This window comes from Aquarana catesbeiana, linkage group LG01 (genome assembly GCF_042186555.1).
Source record: "Aquarana catesbeiana isolate 2022-GZ linkage group LG01, ASM4218655v1, whole genome shotgun sequence".
Taxonomy (NCBI): domain Eukaryota; kingdom Metazoa; phylum Chordata; class Amphibia; order Anura; family Ranidae; genus Aquarana; species Aquarana catesbeiana.
The window spans coordinates 7,633,877-7,658,877 of record NC_133324.1 but is presented as its reverse complement, the minus strand read 5'-3'; the positions used below and the strand labels follow the sequence as shown (position 1 = coordinate 7,658,877).

General features: G+C 41.9%; 1 protein-coding gene across 1 annotated transcript in view; it reads right to left on the bottom strand.

Moving 5' to 3' along the window:
* LOC141124122 (uncharacterized) overlaps nt 1–25,001 on the bottom strand; it is a 67,097-nt gene that overhangs the window by 23,898 nt on the left and 18,198 nt on the right. The window contains exons 4-7 of the mRNA XM_073612200.1: nt 9,478–9,542; nt 7,337–7,373; nt 4,909–4,982; nt 4,109–4,145 (exon numbers count right to left, since the gene is read on the bottom strand). Coding sequence (XP_073468301.1) covers nt 4,109–4,145; nt 4,909–4,982; nt 7,337–7,373; nt 9,478–9,542 — 213 coding nt within the window. The remainder of the gene's footprint in view (nt 1–4,108; nt 4,146–4,908; nt 4,983–7,336; nt 7,374–9,477; nt 9,543–25,001) is intronic.

The following is a 25,001-nucleotide window of genomic DNA, read 5'->3' as shown; positions in this document are numbered from 1 at the left end:
CCTTATAATGATAAGGCATATGCAGGTTTTACTATAGCAGTCAGCCGCCTTAGACAGGAGCAGATTCAGTGAAACTGCTGATCTGCACAGAGCTTCCTTGGCTCCTCCCACGCGTTACATCACAGTCACGTGACTTTTTCAAGGATAATACAAGCTCTGACGGACTCAGCTTTATAGCACAACATCAGAGTGGTTGCCATGGCTACAGCATGAGTTTGTCATCATTCTGCTTCCTGCACAAACTTCAATCCTGTTAAAACCTACTTTTATTAGACATGTAATTCATATGAATATCGTTGGTTTATCAAAACCACGATTCAATGTGTAAAAAACGCAGTGTGTAAAAAGTAAACAATATATATATTGATATCTCTAATCACGTTTAGTTCTTCAACTCCCTCCAGTGGTCACAATTGGTATAACATCTCACAGAGGGAGTGTATGGCAAGCATTGTCTCTAATGGTTTTGATAATTGACCAGTGCCCCATGATATCACAAAAATGGGGTATCCACATGTTCTGCTCATAAAATGTATGGAAAACGGAGTAAACAAGATAACATGATATATATATATATATAAAATATACACATATAAAATTAAAATAAGATATGATATAAGAAATAGGGAAATAATATTAAAATATAAAATTAAAATCTAAAAATTCCATGATAGAATATTGCAAACATGGATGATGACCATTATTTATATGCTAGAACTGAACCAAATATTGCCACTCAGAAAAAAACTGGTATTGGACAAATAATGAGAATATTGGACCAAAAAATAAATAAAAATAAAAAATATAAAAAATATAAAATAAAAAATATTAAAATAAATTATATACCATAAAAATATATATATATATATATAAATCTGAAAAACCTCTAAAAATCAGAAATAAAACAATTCAGGTCGAATTCAATGTTCAAACCATGGGGTTCTAATGTACCCATCTGGAATATCCATTTGGATTCATTCTTGCTGAGTTCCCTCACTTTATGGGAACCCCTCCAATGAGCCTTATACTTTTGAATAGCCCAGAATTGGAGACCCCTAGGGTCTCTGTTATGATACCTATCAAAATGTTTTGAAACACTGTGTTTTGGATAGCCTTTTCTAATGTTCTGGATATGCTCTCTTATTCTCTTCCACATTGGTCGCTTCGTTCTGCCAATGTATTGGAGGGAGCAGGAGCACTGTAAAGCATATACCACCCCCTCAGTCCTGCAAGATATAAAATCCTTTATTTCAAATTTTTGTCCAGTATTTGTTGAAGAAAATTTCTGACATCTGTATCCATTTTGATTAGTATTTATGCAGGCATAACACCTTTTACAGGGATAGAATCCTTTACCCTGAAAAAAGGTTAAATCAGTTATTCTCTTGGGTGGGTTGGGTACATTTTTAGCTATGATGTCCCTTAGAGTTGGAGCTCATCTATAAATGAATCTCTGTTTTTCTGGGAGTATATTTGCCAAAGTAGTATCAGTTTTTAAAATAGACCAATGTCTTTTTATAATCCTCTCCATCCTCCTGTGTTGTATACTGAAGTCCATTATCAGAGGTATGTCATCTGTTTTGTCATTTACCTTGATTTTATCTTGGATCAGCGCTTCTCTTGAGGTTTGATTGACTTCTGTTATTTTTTCTTCTATAAAACATTTATTGTACCCTTTTTCTTCAAACCTCTTACCTATCCACTGAGCTTGTTTAAGATAGTCATTATTTATATATATATTTTTATGGTATATAATTTATTTTAATATTTTTTATTTTATATTTTTTATATTTTTTATTTTTATTTATTTTTTGGTCCAATATTCTCATTATTTGTCCAATACCAGTTTTTTTCTGAGTGGCAATATTTGGTTCAGTTCTAGCATATAAATAATGGTCATCATCCATTTTTGCAATATTCTATCATGGAATTTTTAGATTTTAATTTTATATTTTAATATTATTTCCCTATTTCTTATATCATATCTTATTTTAATTTTATATGTGTATATTTTATATATATATATATATCATGTTATCTTGTTTACTCCGTTTTCCATACATTTTATGAGCAGAGCATGTGGATACCCCATTTTTGTGATATCATGGGGCACTGGTCAATTATCAAAACCATTAGAGACAATGCTTGCCATACACTCCCTCTGTGAGATGTTATACCAATTGTGACCACTGGAGGGAGTTGAAGAACTAAACGTGATTAGAGATATCAATATATATATTTTTTACTTTTTACACATTGCGTTTTTTACACATTGAATCGTGGTTTTGATAAACCAACGATATTCATATGAATTACATGTCTAATAAAAGTAGGTTTTAACAGGATTGAAGTTTATGCAGGAAGCAGAATGATGACAAACTCATGCTGTAGCCATGGCAACCACTCTGCTGTTGTGCTATAAAGCTGAGTCCGTCAGAGCTTGTATTATCCTTGAAAAAGTCACGTGACTGTGATGTAACGCGTGGGAGGAGCCAAGGAAGCTCTGTGCAGATCAGCAGTATCACACAGTGTACTGCACTGAATCTGCTCCTGTCTAAGGCGGCTGACTGCTATAGTAAAACCTGCATATGCCTTATCATTATAAGGCACACGTGAGTGGATTGAAGTTTGCCTGTGTACCTTGGTATCCTAACTATTGCACAATGATTGTTTTTTTCTCTTATCTGCCTGTTTATGATTCTCACATTGGTTGTGAATAGAAGCAAAAAACACATTGGTACTATCAATGAGCACCTTAATTAAGCAAGTGTTTTTAAACAGCTTTGCTAGTGATCAAAAGCTCTATACCAATCAGGATTCCACACCTGTATAATTGAACCTTCTGAATACATCCCTATATATTTATTTTTATGTGGATTTTTTATGTGAATTTTTTACACATTTGGTGTCACTAATTTTTTATAATTTTACACTATTTTGATTGCTGGATTTTATAGGAATTTTTACTCACCGCTGGATTTATTTGACTATTTATATTTATTCTTATATATTCATTTTCATGCACATTGTGAAGCGCTTCAAATATCATTATTTATTCTTTTTAAGTGACTCTGAAAACACTCTCTTTTGATAGCAGCCTCACTTGGTTTTATGTGTAATTATCAGCTATTTAGCATCACAGCGCTTTGTGTTTTATATATAATAACAGAAAAAGGCTAGCTAGCTTCACGTCTTTTTGGGGAAATCAGACCATTTACAAGAACATAAAACTTAACTTCTTATAAGCATCACGTATAAATATTTATTCTAAAATGGATAAACATTTTTACAGGGGTATATAGCTAAAATGGTGGACAGCAAGCTAATATATCCCTTCACCTTCCATGTGACAAGTTGTTACCAATACATATAGTAAGGATGAATCTCGCCAGCAGGGAAACAATGCAGTAAAACCTGACAGATTCTAGACATTGTCAGCTATAAAAAAAAAAAAAAATTGTTATGCCCCGTACACACGGTCGGACTTTGTTCGGACATTCCGACAACAAAATCCTAGGATTTTTTCCGACGGATATTGGCTCAAACTTGTCTTACATACACACGGTCACACAAAGTTGTCAGAAAATCCGATCATTCTGAACGCGGTGATGTAAAACACGTACGTCGGGTCTATAAACGGGGCAGTGGCCAATAGCTTTCATCTCTTTATTTATTCTGAGCATGCGTGGCACTTTGTCCGTCGGATTTGTGTACACACGATCGGAATTTCCGACAACGGATTTTGTTGTCGGAAAATTTTATAGCCTGCTCTCAAACTTTTTGTGTCGGAAAATCCGATGGAAAAAGTCAGATGGAGCCCACACACGGTCGGAATTTCCGACAACACGCTCCGATCGGACATTTTCTATCGGAAAATCCAACCGTGTGTACGGGGCATAAGAAGGAAAAAAAATATATATTATTGTAAGATCTTCTGACCTCCATCCCATGTCTGAACATTACAAGTCCCAATCTGTGCAGCATTGCCACCTGCCATATATGTCAGTACCTCATTACAATCTATACCAAGCTTAGAAAACACATTGATGATGCTGATCAGATTCACATATTTTCAAAAAAAAAGTTCCCCTCAGTAAATAGAACTTACTTCAACCCAGGACCGATTCTTATCCTTGCTGATAATTCTGATGGAAGAGAAAACACAACTATCACCTTCTGTGAGGATTAGGAATCTTATAATTTTCATATATTCTGGCCTGGATTTCCCTGGACCCACTACCACAGGCCATGATTTCTACACTTGTACTAATGAAAGATACCAGTGATATGTCAATTAGATACATGGCTCTATATTTAGGATGTATCCGGTCTATAAACCAGAGGCTCTGTAGTGACAGTTGGATAGACGGCTCTGTATTTAGGATGTATCCGGTCTATAAACCAGAGGCTCTGGATGGACAGTTGGATAAATGGCTTCATATTTAGGTTGTATCTAGTCTATAAACCAGAGGCTCTGGATGGACAGTTGTGTAGGTGGCTCTATATTTAGGATATATCCGGTCTATAAACCAGAGGCTCTGGGTGGACAGTTGGATAAATGGCTCTATATTTAGGTTGTATCTAGTCTATAAACCAGAGGCTCTGAATGGACAGTTGTGTAGGTGGCTCTATATTTAGGATATATCCGGTCTATAAACCAGAAGCTCAGGAGGGACAGTTGGATAGATGGCTCTATATTTAGGTTGTATCTAGTCTATAAATCAGAGGCTCTGGATGGACAGTTGTGTAGGTGGCTCTATATTTAGGATATATCCGGTCTATAAACCAGAGGCTCTGGAGGGACAGTTGGATAGATGGCTCTATATTTAGGATTTATTTGTTCTGGATGGACTGGTTACCAGTGAAGTGCTGGAGAAAATGCTGACTTTAGTAGATTTGAACACTCACATGTGATGAGGATTGAAGGCTGCACAGAGTTCGCAGAAAATATGTCTACCACAGGAGTATTTTGTGCTTCCAGCCTGTAAAAAATAAAAAGTCATCAGATTATTACCTGATCTCAGAGTCAGGCAGTTTTCTTCAATAAAAAGGCATAATTATTGGCAGGGGTCACAGGTTTCTATGAGGGTTACAAAAGTTGGGAAGGCTGGTACAGTGTGAAAAACCCTTCAAGATGTCTTAAAACCAAAAACTGTGAAGCTCAGAAACTACAGGGGGGTTTTTATCAACAATTCACAGTTTTTATGAATGCAATGGTCCAAATAGTCCTACTCCTTTGTCCTACTCTAAGACCCTCACCCTCAACTGGGGAGAAATATCCCAGAGATATTTTGGATACATCTCTCCCCTTCAGCTCTCTCTCCATCCATCCATCTCGCAAGCCATCAACATCGGCACACAGACCCATGAGAATGGACTCAGACTCGGTATTGAGTACTTGCAGTATACAACAAATGCCTAAAATATCCGATCTCCAGTCAAACTCTTCTCACAAAAAAAAACACACTGATGGGGGCCATTGAAGGAGAAACTAAGGGACGTAGCAGACCATCTGATGGTGGTTGAGTAGGCAGTGGGATGACATGATGCAGACATACAATAACTGCTAAGGGACCATTAGGGCCGGTTCACACTAGTGCGATGCCAGACATTGCATGCGATTCACACCGCATTGCTGTGCAGATCACATGTGTTGTCTGTGTGATGTGAATTTAGCCATTCAAACTGTATGGCCGAATTTGCATCGCATTCAGATCAGACTTGGACCCTTTCTTTTTTGTCCACACCAGAATTGGATGGCATGGGTGTTCCCACCAATGTGATCTGATTCTGCAAATGGCGCTGCATTTTGCAGACTGATTGCGAGGTGTCATTAACTTAACATAAACTCCGCAATCATTTTGCATGAACAGGTTTGCGATTTAGATGTGGTGTGGATTTGCAGCAAAGTGTGCTTTCATAATAGACACGTGCACTGCCGCAAAAATTTCTTCATTTTCCTTTCCATTAAATTTTTTTTTTTGCTTTTTTCGTAAGTTTGAAAATTCAGAATTCATAAATTCGAAAATTCGAAAATGTAAAAAGTCAGAATTTGAAAATTTAAATTTTTGTATTTTCGAATTTCCTGTCAGGTCTGCGCTCAGCCCTTCCTTCTCTGAGCTGTCAGCTAATTGCCAGCTCCTATCTCTCTACAGTGACTCACCTGTTGACGATCCTGCTTGTCAGTCCTGCCTACTTAAGCCATCCAGCTCAGTTGTTCTCTGCCTTCGCCTTGGTCAACATCACAGACACTTTCTCCTGCATTCCTGTTGAAGACTTGCTTGGCTTATGTCCCTTCTGGCTCCAGATCCTGCTTGCTGTTCTACTACATTTATCTCTGGCTCTCTGACATTTGGCTTGGCTGACTATCCGATCCAGTTCCTGAACTCTGGCTATGTTTTGACTACGCTTACTCTGTTTATCTTTTTATTATTATTATTATTATTAAACAAGTGTGATTTAACTGCACTTCTGTCTCGGTCCTACCGCTGCCACCAAAAGCTGTTGGGGTGTAGGGTGTTCTAGAAGCAAGTGAACCCTCGTATGATATCCTGCCTAGAGTGTTCTTTCAAACCCATCAGTCCTGGAGACCACTCTAATAGAAAGTTATTACACACAGTCAATACATGCAGTTCTCAGAGTGATCTGAGGATTTTATTTCCGGACTTCAGCTTATATAAGCAAAAAAACATCACAATGAAGGTCCAACCCTTCTTTCATTAATATATGGTAAAGATACAGACGTACAGGATGTTCTAAAACAAGCAAACATAGAACATTACTGAGTACATGCAGAAAACAATATAACGCCCTAATAACTCATATAGAAACTAATAACAGAAAAAGGCTAGCTAGCTTCACGTCTTTTTGGGGAAATCAGACCATTTACAAGAACATAAAACTTAACTTCTTATAAGCATCACGTATAAATATTTATTCTAAAATGGATAAACATTTTTACAGGGTGTATAGCTAAAATGGTGGACAGCAAGCTAATATATCCCTTCACCTTCCATGTGACAAGTTGTTACCAATACAAATAGTAAGGATGAATCTCGCCAGCAGGGAAACAATGCATTAAAACCTGACAGAGATTCTAGACATTGTCAGCTATAAAAAAAAAACAAAATTGTAAGAAGGAAAAAAAAAATTATTGTAAGATCTTCTGACCTCCATCCCGTGTCTGAACATTACAAGTCCCAATCTGTGCAGCACTGCCACCTGCCATATATGTCAGTACCTCATTACAATCTATACCAAGCTTAGAAAACACATTGATGATGCTGATTAGATTCACATATTTTCAAAAAAGTTCCCCTCAATAAATAGAACTTACTTCAACCCAGAACCGATTCTTATCCTTGCTGATAATTCTGATGGAAGAGAAAACACAACTATCACCTTCTGTGAGGATTAGGAATCTTATAATTTTCATATATCCTGGCCTGGATTTCCCTGGACCCACTACCACAAGCCATGATTTCTACACTTGTACTAATGGAAGATACTAGTGATATGTCAATTGCATACATGGCTCTATATTTAGGATGTATCCGGTCTATAAACCAGGGGCTCTGGGTGGACAGTTGGATAAATGGTTCTACATTTAGGATGTATCTGGTCTATAAACAAAGGCTTTAGATGGAGAGTTGGATAAATAGTTTTATATTTAAGATATATCCTATCTATAAACCAGAGGCTCTGGGTGGACAGTTGGATAGATGGCTCTATATTTAACATGTATACAGTCTATAAACCAGAGGATCTTGATGGACAGTTGGATAAATGGCTCTATATTTAGCATGAATCTGGTCTATAAACCAGAGGCTCTGGATGGACAGTTGGATAAATGGTTCTATATTTAGGATGTATCCGGTCTATAAAAAAGAGGCTCTGGATGGACAGTTGCATAAATGGCTCTATATTTAGGATGTATCCTGTCTATAAACCAGAGGCTCTGGATGGACAGTTGGATGAATGGCTCTATATTTAGGATGTATCCGGTCTATAAACCAGAGGCTCTGGATGGACAGTTGGATAGATGGCTATATATTTAACATGTATACAGTTTATAAACCAGAGGCTCTGGATCAGTGGTTCTCAACTCCAGTCCTCGGGACCCACCAACAGGCCAGATTTTAAGTATTACCTTGGGGAGATGCAGACTAGAGTACTGCAATCACTGAGCAGCAAATTATATCACCTGTGATGTATTTCAGCAATCTTGCAAACCTGGCCTGTTGGTGGGTCCCGAGGACTGGAGTTGAGAACCACTGCTCTGGATGGACAGTTGGATAAATGGCTCTATGTTTTGGATGTATCTGGTCTATAAACCAGAGGCTCTAGAGGGACAGTTGGATAGATGGCTCTATATTTAGGATGTATCTGGTCTATAAACCAGAGGCTCTGGATGGACAGTTGGATAGACGGCTCTATATTTCGGATGTATCCGGTCTATAAACCAGAAGCTCTAGATGGACAGTTGAATAAATAGTTCTATATTTAGATGTATCCGGTCTATAAACCAGAGGCTCTGGATGGACAGTTGGATAAATGGTTCTATATTTAGATGTATCCTGTCTATAAACCAGAGGCTCTGGATGGACAGTGGGATAAATGGTTCTACATTTAGGATGTATCTGGTCTATAAACAAAGGCTTTAGATGGACAGTTGGATAAATAGTTTTATATTTAAGATATATCCTGTCTATAAACCAGAGGCTCTGGGTGGACAGTTGGATAGATGGCTCGATATTTAACATGTATACAGTCTATAAACTAGAGGCTCTGGATGGACAGTTGGATAAATGGCTCTATATTTAGGATGTATCTGGTCTATAAACCAGAGGATCTGGATGGACAGTTGGATAAATGGCTCTATATTTAGGATGTATCTGGTCTATAAACCAGAGGCTCTGGAGGGACAGTTGGATAGATGGCTCTATATTTAGGATGTATCTGGTCTATAAACCAGAGGCTCTGGATGGACAGTTGGATGAATGGCTCTATATTTAGGATGTATCCTGTCTATAAACCAGAGGCTCTGGATGGACAGTTGGATGAATGGCTCTATATTTAGGATGTATCCGGTCTATAAACCAGAAGCTCTGGATGGACAGTTGGATAGATGGCTCTATATTTAACATGTATACAGTCTATAAACTAGAGGCTCTGGATGGACAGTTGGATAAATGGCTCTATATTTAGCATGAATCTGGTCTATAAACCAGGGGCTCTGGATGGACAGTTTCATAAATGGCTCTATTTTTAGGATGTATCCTGTCTATAAACCAGAGGCTCTTGGTGGACAGTTGGATAAATGGCTTTATATTTAGGATGTATCTGGTCTAAAAACCAGAGGTTCTGGAGGGATAGTTGGATAGATGGCTCTGTATTTATGATGTATTTGTTCTGGATGGACTGGTTACCAGTGAAGTGCTGGAGAAAATGCTGACTTTAGTAGATTAGAACACTCACTGGTCTTCAGGAATGAAGCCAGCCACGATTGTGGAGATACAACAGTGATGTAATGTGCTGCCGGTCTGTAAAAAATAAAAAGTCATCAGATTATTACCTGAACTTAGAGTCAGGCAGTTTTCTTCAATAAAAAGGCATAATTATTGGCAGGAGTCACAGGTTTCTATGAGGATTACAAAAGTTGGGAAGGCTGGAACATTGTGAAAAACCCTTCAAGATGTCTATAAACCAAAAACTGTGAAGCTCAGAAACTACAGGGTGGTTTTTATCAACAATTCACAGTTTTTATGAATGCAATGGTCCAATTAGTCCTACTCCTTTGTCCTACTCTAAGACCTCACCCTCAACTGGGGAGAAATATCCCAGAGATATTTTGGATACAGCTCTCCCCTTCAGCTCCCTCTCCATTAATCCGTCTCGCAAGCCATCAACATCGGCACACAGATCCATGAGGATGGACTCAGACTCGGTATTGAGTACTTGCAGTATACAACAAATGCCTAAAATGTCCGATCTCCAGTCAAACGCTTCTCACAAAAAAAACACACTGATGGGGGCCATTGAAGGAGAAACTAAGGGACGTAGCAGACCATCTGATGGTGGTTGAGTAGGCAGTGGGATGCCATGATGCAGACATACAGTAACTGCTAAGGGACCATTAGGGCCGGTTCACACTAGTGCGATGCCAGACATTGCATGCGATTCACACAGCATTGCTGTGCAGATCACATGTGTTGTCTGTGTGACGTGAATTCAGCCATTCAAACTGTATGGCCGAATTTGCATCGCATTCAGATCAAACTTGGACACTTTCTTTTTTGTCCGCACCAGAATTGGATGGCATGGGTGTTCCCACCAATGTGATCTGATTCTGCAAATGGCGCTGTGTTTTGCAGACTGATTGCGGGGTGTCATTAACTTAACATAAACTCCGCAATTATTTTGCATGAACAGGTTTGCGATTTAGATGTAGTGCGGATTTGCAGCGAATTTGCACCATTACTAGTGTACTTTCATAATAGACACGTGCACTGCCGAAAAAATTTCTTCATTTTCCTTTCCATTACATTTTTTTTGCTTTTTTCGTAAATTTTAAAATTCAGAATTCGTAAATTCGAAAATTCGAAAAGTCAGAATTTGAAAATTAAAATTTTTGTATTTTCGAATTTCTTGTCAGGTCTGCACTCAGCCCTTCCTTCTCTGAGCTGTCAGCTAATTGCCAGCTCCTATCTCTATACAGTGACTCACCTGTTGATGATCCTGCTTGTCAGTCCTGCCTACTTAAGCCGTCCAGCTCAGTTGTTCTCTGCCTTCGCCTTGGTTAATATCACAGACACTTTCTCCTGCATTCCTGTTGAAGACTTGCTTGGCTGATGTTCCTTCTGGCTCCAGATCCTGCTTGCTGTTCTACTACATTTACCTCTGGCTCTCTGACATTTGGCTTGGCTGACTATCCGATCTGATTCCTGAACTCTGGCTATGTTTTGATTACGCTTACTCTGTTTATCTTTTTATTATTATTATTATTAAACAAGTGTGATTTAACTGCACTTCTGTCTCGGTCTGATTCATGGTACCTGACATTTCCGAATTTTCCAATTTCCGAACTCAGAATTTTCAGATTTTTGAATTTCCGAATTTTCGGATTTTTAAATTCCGAATTTTGGAAAACGGAATTTTTGGATTTTCAAATTTACGATTTTTGAATTTTCGATTTTCTAATTTTAGGATTTTCGAATCTGGAATTTTCAAATTTCTGATTTTCGAATTTCAAATTTTCAAATTTTAGGATTTTCGTTTTTCGAATTTTCAAATTTTCAATTTTCGAATTTTTGATTTTCAAACTTTCTGATTTCCAAATTTTCAGATTTCCGAATTCAGAATTTTCGGATTTTCTAATTTTTCAAATTTACCATCTTCGAACTTTCAAATTTACGATTTTCAAATTTATGTCTTTCAAATTTTTGGTAAATGTGTGTCCAAAAACTTGTAGAGAAAAATGGGACTCTAATTGTGCCTCGGAGGAGTATAAACAAAATGAGATACAATATATTTATACAAGAGTAATCAAATTTTTATTATTTAACCACTTAAACCCCCTTAAACCAGACCAATTTTCAGCTTTCGGTGCTCTCACAATTTGAATGACAATTACTCAGTCATGCAACACTGTACCCATGAAATTTTTGTCCTTTTTTTCACACAAATAGAGCTTTCTTTTGGTTGGTATTTAATCACCGCTGGGTTTTTTATTTTTTGCGCTATAAATCAAAAAAGACTGAAAATTTGATTAAAAAAAAATTCTTTGTTTCTGTTAAAATTTATTGCAGAGTATTGGCAAGTATTGGCAGAGTATTGAGGAGTATTGGCAGAGTATTGGCATGTAATGGTAGAGTATTGGCGAGTATTGGCAGAATATTGACGAGTATTGGCAGAGTTTTGCAGTGTTGCAAAGTATTGGCAGAGTATTGCAGTGTTGCAGAGTATTGGCAGAATATTGCCGTGCTGCAGAGTATTGGCAGAGTATTGCAGTGTTGCAGAGTATTGCACAGTGTTGCAGAGTATTTGCAAAGTATTACACAGTGTTGCAGAGTATTGCACAGTGTTGCAGAATATTGGCAGAGTATTGCACAGTGTTGCAGAGTATTGCACAGTGTTGCAGAGTATTGCACAGTGTTCCAGATTATTGCAGATTATTGACACTGAGCAGCGCTGTGGGCACTAAACATCCAGCCCACAGCGCTGCTGTAATCTCTCCCCCTCTCCCCTTGCACTGTACCGTCGGTACACAGAGGGGAGGGAGGAACCGGCGTCATGAAGTGACGCCGGTTTGTTTACAAGTGATCGCTCCGTCATTTGACGTAACGAGGTAAATGGCCGCGATGAGCGGCTATTTACCGTGATGCGGCGGTCACAGATGTTCCCGGGGCGGCGGGAGCAACATTCTGGAATGACGTCCCATGGACGTCCACCCAGAATAAGCCGACCACGCTGTAGCCCTTTTTCGGCTAATGCCCGGTCGGCAAGTGGTTAAAGAACAAAGTTTAAAATACATTACAATCTTGGTAATTCAATTTGAGTTCAGGGATGTGCTGGTTCCCAACAAATTATACAAGGATTGGCATAGGCGTTTCATGGATATTCTTCTTCATCAGGGCATTGCGGATAGCACAGATGAAAGCGTCATGTGAATTCTACAAATAGAGTCTTAATTAGTACCATACATCATATAATTAGTATGAATGATGCAAATAACATACATGTTTTGATCTGTTTGTCTTTACATGGATTCATATCTAGAAATATATACATTGCAACAGGGCCGATCCTAGGGTCACCTGGCGCCTGGGTGCAGAAATATTTCTGGTGCCCCCACATGGGCGTGGCCATCTTACCAACTCCTCCCCTTTACAAATGTTTCTATGGCAACGACTCAAACACAGAGATGCTCCCCTAAGAAGTCTTTGTTACCCTGGGATCCTCCTATGATCTTTTAACAATAAAAAAAATACAGGAAGAGCGTACACTAATGAGACCTGGAGGGGAGTCTCTCTGATGTACACAGATGGCTTCTGTTAGAAAGAGCCCCCAGACATATTACAGGAGATGGTCAGAGACTGCAGACATAGTACCGCAGATGGTCAGAGACTGCAGACATAGTACAGGAGATGGTCAGAGACTGCAGACATAGTACAGGAGATGATCAGAGACTCTAGTTATGATACAAGAGACGGCCAGAAACTGCAGTCATGGTTTGGGAGATGGTCAGAGACGGCAGAGATAATACAAGAGATGGTCAGAGACTGTAGTTGTGATACAACAGACAGTCAGAGACTGCAATCATGGTTTGGGAGATGGTCAGAGACGGCAGAGATAATACAAGAGATGGTCAGAGACTGTAGTTGTGATACAACAGACAGTCAGAGACTGCAATCATGGTTTGGGAGATGGTTAGAGACTGCAGATATAATACAGGAGATGGTCAGAGACTGCAGAAATAGTACAAGAGATGGTCAGAGACTGCAGACATAGTACAGGAGATAGTCAGAGACTGCAGACATAGTACAGGAGATGGTCAGAGACTGCAGACATAATACAAGAGATGGTCAGAGACTGTAGTTATGATACAAGAGACAATCAGAGACTGCAATCATAGTACAGGAGATGGTCAGAGACTGCAGACATAATACACAAGATGGTCAGAAACTGTAGTTATGATACAAGAGATGGTCAGAGACTGCAGATATAGTACAGCAGATGGTCAGAGACTGCAGACATAGTACAGGAGATGGTCAGACTGCAGACATAATACAGGGGATGATCAGAGACTGCAGACATAATACAGGAGATGATCAGAGACTGCAGACATAGTACAGGAGATAATCAAAGACTGCAGACATAGTACAGGAGATGGTCAGAGACTGCAGACATAGTACAGGAGATGGTAAGAGACTGCAGACATAGTACAGGAGATGATCAGAGACTGCAGACATAATACAGGAGATGATCAGAGACTGCAGACATAGTACAGGAGATGATCAGAGACTGCAGACATAGTACAGGAGATAATCAAAGACTGCAGACATAGTACAGGAGATGGTCAGAGACTGCAGATATAGTACAGCAGATGGTCAGAGACTGCAGACATAGTACAGGAGATGGTCAGACTGCAGACATAATACAGGAGATGATCAGAGACTGCAGACATAATACAGGAGATGATCAGAGACTGCAGACATAGTACAGGAGATGATCAGAGACTGCAGACATAGTACAGGAGATGGTCAGAGACTGCAGACATAGTACAGGAGATGGTAAGAGACTGCAGACATAGTACAGGAGATGATCAGAGACTACAGACATAGTACAGGAGATGGTCAGAGACTGTAGACATAGTACAGGAGATGGTCAGAGACTGCAGACATAGTACAAGAGATGGTCAGAGACTGCAGACATAGTACAAGAGATGATCAGAGACTGCAGACATAGTACAGGAGATGATCAGAGACTGCAGACATAGTACAGGAGATGGTCAGAGACTGCAGACATAGTACAAGAGATGGTCAGAGACTGCAGACATAGTACAAGAGATGATCAGAGACTGCAGACATAGTACAGGAGATGATCAGAGACTGTAGTTATGATACAAGAAATGGTCAGAGACTGCAATCATAGTTTAGGAGATGGCCAGAGACAGCAGAAATAATACAAGAGATGGTCAGAGACTGCAGACATAATACAAGAGATGGTGAGAGACTGTAGTTATGATATGAGAGACAGTCAAAGACTGCAATCATAGCACGGGAGATGGTCAGAGACTGCAATCATAGTACAGGAGATGGTCAGAGACTGCAGACATAGTACAGGAGATGGTCAGAGACTGCAGATATAATGCAGGAGATGGTCAGAGACTGCAGACACAGTACAGGAGATGGTCGGAGACTGCAGACATAGTAAAGGAGATGGTCAGAGACTGCAGACATAGTACAAGAGATGGTCAGAGACTGCAGACACAGTACAGGAGATGATCAGAGACTGCAGATATAATACAGGAGATGGTCAGAGACTGCAGACATAGTACAGGAGATGATCAGAGACTGCAGACATAGTACAGGAGATGGTCAGAGACTGCAGACATAGTACAGGAGATGGTAAGAGACTGCAGACATAGTACAGGAGATGGTCAGAGACTGCAGACATAGTACAAGAGATGGTCAGAGACTGTAGTTATGATACAAGAGACGGTCAGAGACTGCAATCATAGTTTAGGAGATGGTCAGAGACTGCAGACATAATACAAGAGATGGTCAGAGACTGCAGACATAATACAAGAGATGGTCAGAGACTGTAGTTATGATACAAGAGACGGTCAGTGACTGCAATCATAGTACAGGAGATGGTCAGAGACTGCAATCATAGTACAGAAGATGGTCAGAGACTGCAGATATAATACAGGAGATGGTCAGAGACTGCAGACATAGCACAGGAGATGGTCAGAGACTGCAGACATAGTACAGGAGATAGTCAGAGACTGCAGACATAGTACAGGAGATGGTCAGACTGCAGACATAATACAAGAGATGGTCAGAGACTGTAGTTATGATACAAGAGACGGTCAGAGACTGCAATCATAGTACAGGAGATGGTCAGAGACTGCAGATATAGTACAGGAGATGGTCAGAGACTGCACACATAGTACAGGAGATGGTCAGAGACTGCAGACATAATACAAGAGATGGTCAGAGACTGCAGACATAGTACAGGAGATGGTAAGAGACTGCAGACATAGCACAGGAGATGATCAGAGACTACAGACATAGTACAGGAGATGGTCAGAGACTGCAGTCATAGTACAGGAGATGGTCGGAGACTGCAGAAATTGTACAGGAGTTGGTCAGAGACTGCAGATATAATGCAGGAGATGGTCAAAGACTGCAGACATAGTACAGGAGATGGTCAGAGACTGCAGACATAGTACAGGAGATGGTCAGAGACTGCAGACATAGTACAGGAGATGATCAGAGACTGCAGACATAGTACAGGAGATGGTCAGAGACTGCAGACATAGTACAGGAGATGGTAAGAGACTGCAGACATAGTACAGGAGATGGTCAGAGACTGCAGACATAGTACAAGAGATGGTCAGAGACTGTAGTTATGATACAAGAGACGGTCAGAGACTGCAATCATAGTTTAGGAGATGGTCAGAGACTGCAGACATAATACAAGAGATGGTCAGAGACTGCAGACATAATACAAGAGATGGTCAGAGACTGTAGTTATGATACAAGAGACGGTCAGTGACTGCAATCATAGTACAGGAGATGGTCAGAGACTGCAATCATAGTACAGAAGATGGTCAGAGACTGCAGATATAATACAGGAGATGGTCAGAGACTGCAGACATAGCACAGGAGATGGTCAGAGACTGCAGACATAGTACAGGAGATAGTCAGAGACTGCAGACATAGTACAGGAGATGGTCAGACTGCAGACATAATACAAGAGATGGTCAGAGACTGTAGTTATGATACAAGAGACGGTCAGAGACTGCAATCATAGTACAGGAGATGGTCAGAGACTGCAGATATAGTACAGGAGATGGTCAGAGACTGCACACATAGTACAGGAGATGGTCAGACTGCAGACATAATACAAGAGATGGTCAGAGACTGTAGTTTTGATACAAGAGACAGTCAGAGACTGCAATCATAGAACAGGAGATGGTCAGTGACTGCAGACATAATACAGGAGATGGTCAGAGACTGCAGACATAATACAGGAGATGATCAGAGACTGCAGACATAGTACAGGAGATGATCAGAGACTGTAGTTATGATACAAGAGACGGTCAGTGACTGCAATCATAGTACAGGAGATGGTCAGAGACTGCAATCATAGTACAGAAGATGGTCAGAGACTGCAGACATAATACAGGAGATGATCAGAGACTGCAGATATAATACAGGAGATGATCAGAGACTGCAGATATAGTACAGGAGATGGTCAGAGACTGCAGACATAGTACAGGAGATGGTCAGAGACTGCAGACATAATACAGGAGATGATCAGAGACTGCAGACATAGTACAGGAGATGATCAGAGACTGCAGACATAGTACAGGCGATGGTCAGGGACTGCAGACATAGTACAGGAGATGGTCAGAGACTGCAGACATAGTGCAGGAGATGCCCAGAGACTGCAGATGTAGTACAGGGGATGGTCAAAGACTGCAGACATAGTACAGGAGATGGTCAGAGACTGCAGACATAGTACAGGAGATGGCCAGAGACTGCAGACATGGTATAAGAGATGGTCAGAGACTGCAGACATAGTACAGGAGATGATCAGAGACTGCAGACATAGTACAGGAGATGATCAGAGACTGCAGACATAGTACAGGAGATGGTCAGAGACTGCAGATATAATAAAAGAGATGGTCAGAGACTGCAGACATAATACAAGAAATGGTCAGAGACTGTAGTTATGATACAAGAGATGGTCAGAGACTGCAATCATAGAACAGGAGATGGTCAGTGACTGCAGACATAATACAGGAGATGGTCAGAGACTGCAGACATAATACAGGAGATGATCAGAGACTGCAGACATAGTACAGGAGATGATCAGAGACTGTAGTTATGATACAAGAGACGGTCAGTGACTGCAATCATAGTACAGGAGATGGTCAGAGACTGCAATCATAGTACAGAAGATGGTCAGAGACTGCAGACATAATACAGGAGATGATCAGAGACTGCAGATATAATACAGGAGATGATCAGAGACTGCAGATATAGTACAGGAGATGGTCAGAGACTGCAGACATAGTACAGGAGATGGTCAGAGACTGCAGACATAATACAGGAGATGATCAGAGACTGCAGACATAGTACAGGAGATGATCAGAGACTGCAGACATAGTACAGGCGATGGTCAGGGACTGCAGACATAGTACAGGAGATGGTCAGAGACTGCAGACATAGTGCAGGAGATGCCCAGAGACTGCAGATGTAGTACAGGGGATGGTCAAAGACTGCAGACATAGTACAGGAGATGGTCAGAGACTGCAGACATAGTACAGGAGATGGCCAGAGACTGCAGACATGGTATAAGAGATGGTCAGAGACTGCAGACATAGTACAGGAGATGATCAGAGACTGCAGACATAGTACAGGAGATGATCAGAGACTGCAGACATAGTACAGGAGATGGTCAGAGACTGCAGATATAATAAAAGAGATGGTCAGAGACTGCAGACATAATACAAGAAATGGTCAGAGACTGTAGTTATGATACAAGAGATGGTCAGAGACTGCAATCATGGTTTGGGAGATGGTCAGAGACTGCAGACATAATACAAGAGATGGTCAGAGACTGCAATCATGGTTTGGGAGATGGTCAGAGACTGCAGACATAATACAAGAGATGGTCAGAGACTGTAGTTGTGATACAACAGACGGTCAGAGACTGCAATCATGGTTTGGGAGATGGTTAGAGACTGCAGATATAATACAGGAGATGGTCAGAGACTGCAGACATAGTACAGGAGATAATCAGAGACTGCAGACATAGTACAGGAGATGGTCAGACTGCAGACATAATACAAGAGATGGTCAGAGACTGTAATTATGATACAAGAGACAATCAGAGACTGCAATCATAGAACAGGAGATGGTCAGAGACTGCAGACATAATACACAAGATGGTCAGAGACTGTAGTTATGATACAAGAGATGGTCAGAGACTGCAATCATTGTACAGGAGATGGTCAGAGACTGCAGATATAGTACAGCAGATGGTCAGAGACTGCAGACATAGTACAGGAGATGGTCAGAGACTGCAGATATAATAAAAGAGATGGTCAGAGACTGCAGACATAATACAAGAAATGGTCAGAGACTGTAGTTATGATACAAGAGATGGTCAGAGACTGCAATCATGGTTTGGGAGATGGTCAGAGACTGCAGACATAATACAAGAGATGGTCAGAGACTGCAATCATGGTTTGGGAGATGGTCAGAGACTGCAGACATAATACAAGAGATGGTCAAAGACTGTAGTTGTGATACAACAGACGGTCAGAGACTGCAATCATGGTTTGGGAGATGGTTAGAGACTGCAGATATAATACAGGAGATGGTCAGAGACTGCAGACATAGTACAGGAGATAATCAGAGACTGCAGACATAGTACAGGAGATGGTCAGACTGCAGACATAATACAAGAGATGGTCAGAGACTGTAATTATGATACAAGAGACAATCAGAGACTGCAATCATAGAACAGGAGATGGTCAGAGACTGCAGACATAATACACAAGATGGTCAGAGACTGTAGTTATGATACAAGAGATGGTCAGAGACTGCAATCATTGTACAGGAGATGGTCAGAGACTGCAGATATAGTACAGCAGATGGTCAGAGACTGCAGACATAGTACAGGAGATGGTCAGACTGCAGACATAATACAGGAGATGATCAGAGACTGCAGACATAATACAGGAGATGATCAGAGACTGCAGACATAGTACAGTTGATAATCAAAGACTGCAGACATAGTACAGGAGATGGTCAGAGACTGCTGACATAGTACAGGAGATGGTCAGACTGCAGACATAATACAAGACATGGTCAGAGACTGTAGTTATGATACAAGAGACGGTCAGAGACTGCAATCATAGTACAGGAGATGGTCAGAGACTGCAGATATAGTACAGGAGATGGTCAGAGACTGCACACATAGTACAGGAGATGGTCAGAGACTGCAGACATAATACAAGAGATGGTCAGAGACTGCAGACATAGTACAGGAGATGGTAAGAGACTGCAGACATAGCACAGGAGATGATCAGAGACTACAGACATAGTACAGGAGATGGTCAGAGACTGCAGACATAGTACAGGAGATGGTCAGAGACTGCAGACATAGTACAAGAGATGGTCAGAGACTGCAGACATAGTACAAGAGATGGTCAGAGACTGCAGACATAGTACAAGAGATGGTCAGAGACTGCAGACATAGTACAGGAGATGGTCAGAGACTGCAGACATAGTACAGGAGATGGTCAGAGACTGCAGACATAATACAAGAGATGGTCAGAGACTGTAGTTATGATACAAGAGACGGTCAGAGACTGCAATCATAGTTTAGGAGATGGTCAGAGACTGCAGACATAATACAAGAGATGGTCAGAGACTGTAGTTATGATACAAGAGACGATCAGTGACTGCAATCATAGTACAGGAGATGGTCAGAGACTGCAATCATAGTACAGAAGATGGTCAGAGACTGCAGATATAATACAGGAGATGGTCAGAGACTGCAGACATAGTACAAGAGATGCCCAGAGACCGCAGATATAGTACAGGAGATGGTCAGAGACTGCAGACATAGCACAGGAGATGGTCAGAGACTGTAGTTATGATACAAGAGACAATCAGAGACTGCAATCATAGAACAGGAGATGGTCAGAGACTGCAGACATAATACACAAGATGGTCAGAGACTGTAATTATGATACAAGAGACGGTCAGAGACTGCAATCATGGTACAGGAGATGGTCAGAGACTGCAGATATAGTACAGGAGATGGTCAGAGACTGCACACATAGTACAGGAGATGGTCAGACTGCAGACATAATACAAGAGATGGTCAGAGACTGTAGTTTTGATACAAGAGACAGTCAGAGATTGCAATCATAGAACAGGAGATGGTCAGTGACTGCAGACATAATACAGGAGATGGTCAGAGACTGCAGACATAATACAGGAGATGATCAGAGACTGCAGATAAAATACAGGAGATGATCAGAGACTGCAGATATAGTACAGGAGATGGTCAGAGACTGAAGACATAATACAGGAGATGGTCAGAGACTGCAGACATAGTACAGGAGATGGTCAGAGACTGCAGACATAGTGCAGGAGATGCCCAGAGACTGCAGACGTAGTACAGGAGATGGTCAAAGACTGCAGACATAGTACAGGAGATGGTCAGAGACTGCAGACATAGTACAGGAGATGGCCAGAGACTGCAGACATAGTACAGGAGATAATCAGAGACTGCAGACATAGTACAGGAGATAATCAGAGACTGCAGACATGGTACAAGAGATGGTCAGAGACTGCAGACATAGTACAGGAGATGATCAGAGACTGCAGACATAGTACAGGAGATGGTCAGAGACTGCAGACATAATACAGGAGATGGTCAGAGACTGCAGACATAATACAAGAGATGGTCAGAGACTGCAGACATAATACAAGAGATGGTCAGAGACTGCAGACATAATACAAGAGATGGTCAGAGACTGTAGTTGTGATACAACAGACGGTCAGAGACTGCAATCGTGGTTTGGGAGATGGTTAGAGATTGCAATTATAATACAGGAGATGGTCAGAGACTGCAGACATAGTACAGGAGATGGTGAGACGGCAGACATAATACAAGAGATGGTCAGAGACTGTAGTTATGATACAAGGGACAATCAGAGACTGCAATCATTGTACAGGAGATGGTCAGAGACTGCAGATATAGTACAGCAGATGGTCAGAGACTGCAGACATAGTACAGGAGATGGTCAGACTGCAGACATAGTACAAGAGATGGCCAGAGACTGCAGACATAATACAAGAGATGGTCAGAGACTGTAGTTATGATACAAGAGACAGTCAGAGACTGCAATCATAGAACAGGAGATGGTCAGTGACTTCAGACATAATACAGGAGATGGTCAGAGACTGCAGACAAAGTACAGGAGATGGTCAGTAACTGCAGACATAGTACAGGAGATGGTCAGTAACTGCAGACATAGTACAGGAGATGGTCAGAGACTGCAGACATAGTACAGGAGATGCTCAGAGACTGCAGACATAGTACAGGAGATGCTCAGAGACTGCAGACATAGTACGGGAGATGATCAGAGACTGCAGACATAGTACAGGAGATGGTCAGAGACTGCAGACATAGTACAGTAGATGGTCAGAGACTGCAGACCTAGTACAATAGATGGTCAGAGACTGCAGACCTAGTACAGTAGATGGTCAGAGACTGCAGATACAATACAGGAGATGGTCAGAGACTGCAGTCCCTTTGGATGTTAGTAGATAATGGCTGATCGGCCCTCTCACTTGACCCAGCGATACAGCAACGGTTCCTCTGATCAGGAGTCTGCTCACTCTGAATTGCCCGTAGTGACTTCGCTGGGTAGCACTCAGATCTGTATTCCTGCAATGACTCCATTCCAGAGATGGCGCCAGGCTGTGTGGCTTTCCCTCTGGTGGTGCAGGGCAGTGGGGTTCCCTCTCTGATGGTGTTCCCTCAGCACTGTCCTCTCCCTCTGGAGTCCTGGGTGTACTTCCCTGAAAGCTTTCCCAGGCTCCTGGCTCTCTCTCTCTCATTCAGCTGAGCCTGCTGTGTGGGCTGCAGTTTCCGTATTACAGTTTGGCTGCCAGTCCTCGGGACTATATGTCCCACAATCCTCTTCTCTGCTCCTTTTTCTATTCTGTTTCTTCCCTGGGCATATGAAGGCGGGGGAAGATACATAGTGGGCAGCTGTGCTGGCAAGCACCGCTCACTAGTACAGCAGGGCGCGCAAGAGGAAGAGGGAGGGGGGAAAGAAGAGCCCGCAGCTGCATTGGCGTCACTAGGGTTAGGGTCACCCCCTTCCACCAACTATAGTCGCCCCTCAGTACAGACCCCCCTCCACTAAGTATAGACCCCCCTCCGTCAGTGCAGAACCCACACTAAGTATAAACCCCTCCCTCAGTACAGACCTTACTCGGTACAGACCCCCTCAGGAAACCCCCCCTCCATTAGTACAGACTCTTCCAGGACAGATCTCCCCCTCCATTAGTACAGACCCCCATAGGACAAACCACCCTCCATTAATACAGACCCCCCCATTAGTGCAGACCCCCCTCCATTAGGACAGACCCCCCATTAGTACAGACCCCCCCAGTAGTACAGACCCCCCTCCATTAGTACAGACCCCCCTCCATTATTAAAGACCCCCCTCTATTAGTACAGCCCCCCTCCATTAGTACAGACCCCCCATTAGTACAGACTCCCCCAGGACAGACCCCCCTCCATTAGTACAGACCCCCCAGGAAAGACCCCCCTCCATTAGTACAGACTCCCCAGGAGAGACCCCCTCCATTAGTACAGACCCCCCAGGACAGACCCCCCCTCCATTAGTACAGACCCCCCCAGGACAGATCCCCCCTCCATTAGTAATGACCCCCCAAGACAGACCCCCCTCTATTACTACAGACCCCCCTCCATTAGTACAGACCCCCCAGGACAGACCCCCCTCCATTAGTACAGACCCCCCAGGACAGACCCCTCCTCCATTAGTACAGACCCCCCAGGACAGACCCCCCATTAGTACAGACCCCCCAGGACAGACCCCCCATTAGTACAGACCCCCCTCCATTAGGGTACGGTACATAAAAACACTCAGGCAGCAGCTGGAGAGGAGAGGACAGTGTGCAAACGCGCCACCCGGGGGGAGGGCAGAGCAGTTCACAGCAGGCAGGAATGAGAGACACATAGAGGAGAACGTGTCAGGCACGGACCGCCCCACCCTGCCCCCCCGCGGGACATCACTGTGCGGCTGGTCTGCCTCCGATCCCATCTCCAGCTGGCTGCTCTCCTTCTCTGATAGGAGGAGGGAGGGGCTTGAGCAGGAAACACAGCAGCGCCTTTCTTCTTAGAACACCGGCGGAGAGCCGCTGCCAGACACAAACAAGAGGAGGAGGAGGAGGGAAGGGAGCACTCTCTCGCTTCAGTGCCCCCACCTCTCTGCCGCTGGGTGCACTGCACCCCGTGCACCCCTTCTGGGATCAGCCCTGCATTGCAACAAATATTAATAAAAAAATAAAAATAAGGCCTCCGTCCCATTGAGCCAGTGTTCTCCATGTTCGTTCCTTTTCGGTGAGTTGAGGGGCATGTCATTAAAACTTTGCATTTTGCATTTTATTAGATTGCCACATAAATATTTAATTAGATCTACTTGATTTTCCATACTAAATTCACTATAGGCAAAACATGACTGTACACCAATGGGTATATATAGAAATTATCATTGTGTTTATATGTGCAATATTTTTTAATATATAAAGATTTTTTTTTTTATTAATATTCATTGCAATGTATATATTTCTAGATATGAATCCATGTAAAGACAAACAGATCAACACATGTACGTTATTTGCATCATTATGTATTCATACTAATCATATGATGTATGGTACTAATTAAGACTCTATTTGTAAAATTCACATCACGCTTTCATCTGTGCTATCCGCAAAGGCCCTGACGAAGCAGAATATCCGCGAAATGCGTAGGCCATTCCTTGTATAATTTACATTTACATATCTTTCTGGGATGGTGCCTCTGTAGGAGTATTAGTGTTCCACGCTCACCCCAACTAGTAAATTAAAGGTATTGGAATTTCCTTTCAAATTTAGCTGTTAGTGAATGTAATGAATACAAAATTATCTTAAAGTGGAGGGCCACCCTAAAATAAAAAATAGCATGAAAAATCTTAAAAGAAATAAAAAAAAACCTTTGAAAAAAAAATGTAAACTTATCTGAACCCTTGTTGCTAGGCAGTCTTCCTAATCTGCCTCTTCCTATTCCGCGGCATGTCTTGCTCCTCGGTGAGCGGCCCTGTTGCCTTCTGGGAACTGTGTGTGTTGCCATAAAACCACAGGGCCATTCACAGAGCGCAGTGCCGCTCACGCGTGCACCGTAGGAAACTGGCAGTGAAGCCGCAAGGCTCCACTGCCTGTTTCCCTTAGTTAGGATGGCGGTGCCAGAACCCGAGAGCCGAGGGACGGGTCGGCCTCGGGCGGCCGACATCGCAGGCACCCAGGACAGGTAAGTGTACTTATTTAAAGTCAGCAGCTACAGTGTTTTTAGATGCTGACTTTTAAAAAAAAATATTCCTGGCCGGAATCCCACTTTAAGTTACGAATTATCCAAAATAACAAATTTTGCATCTAACCACTTCATTTGGC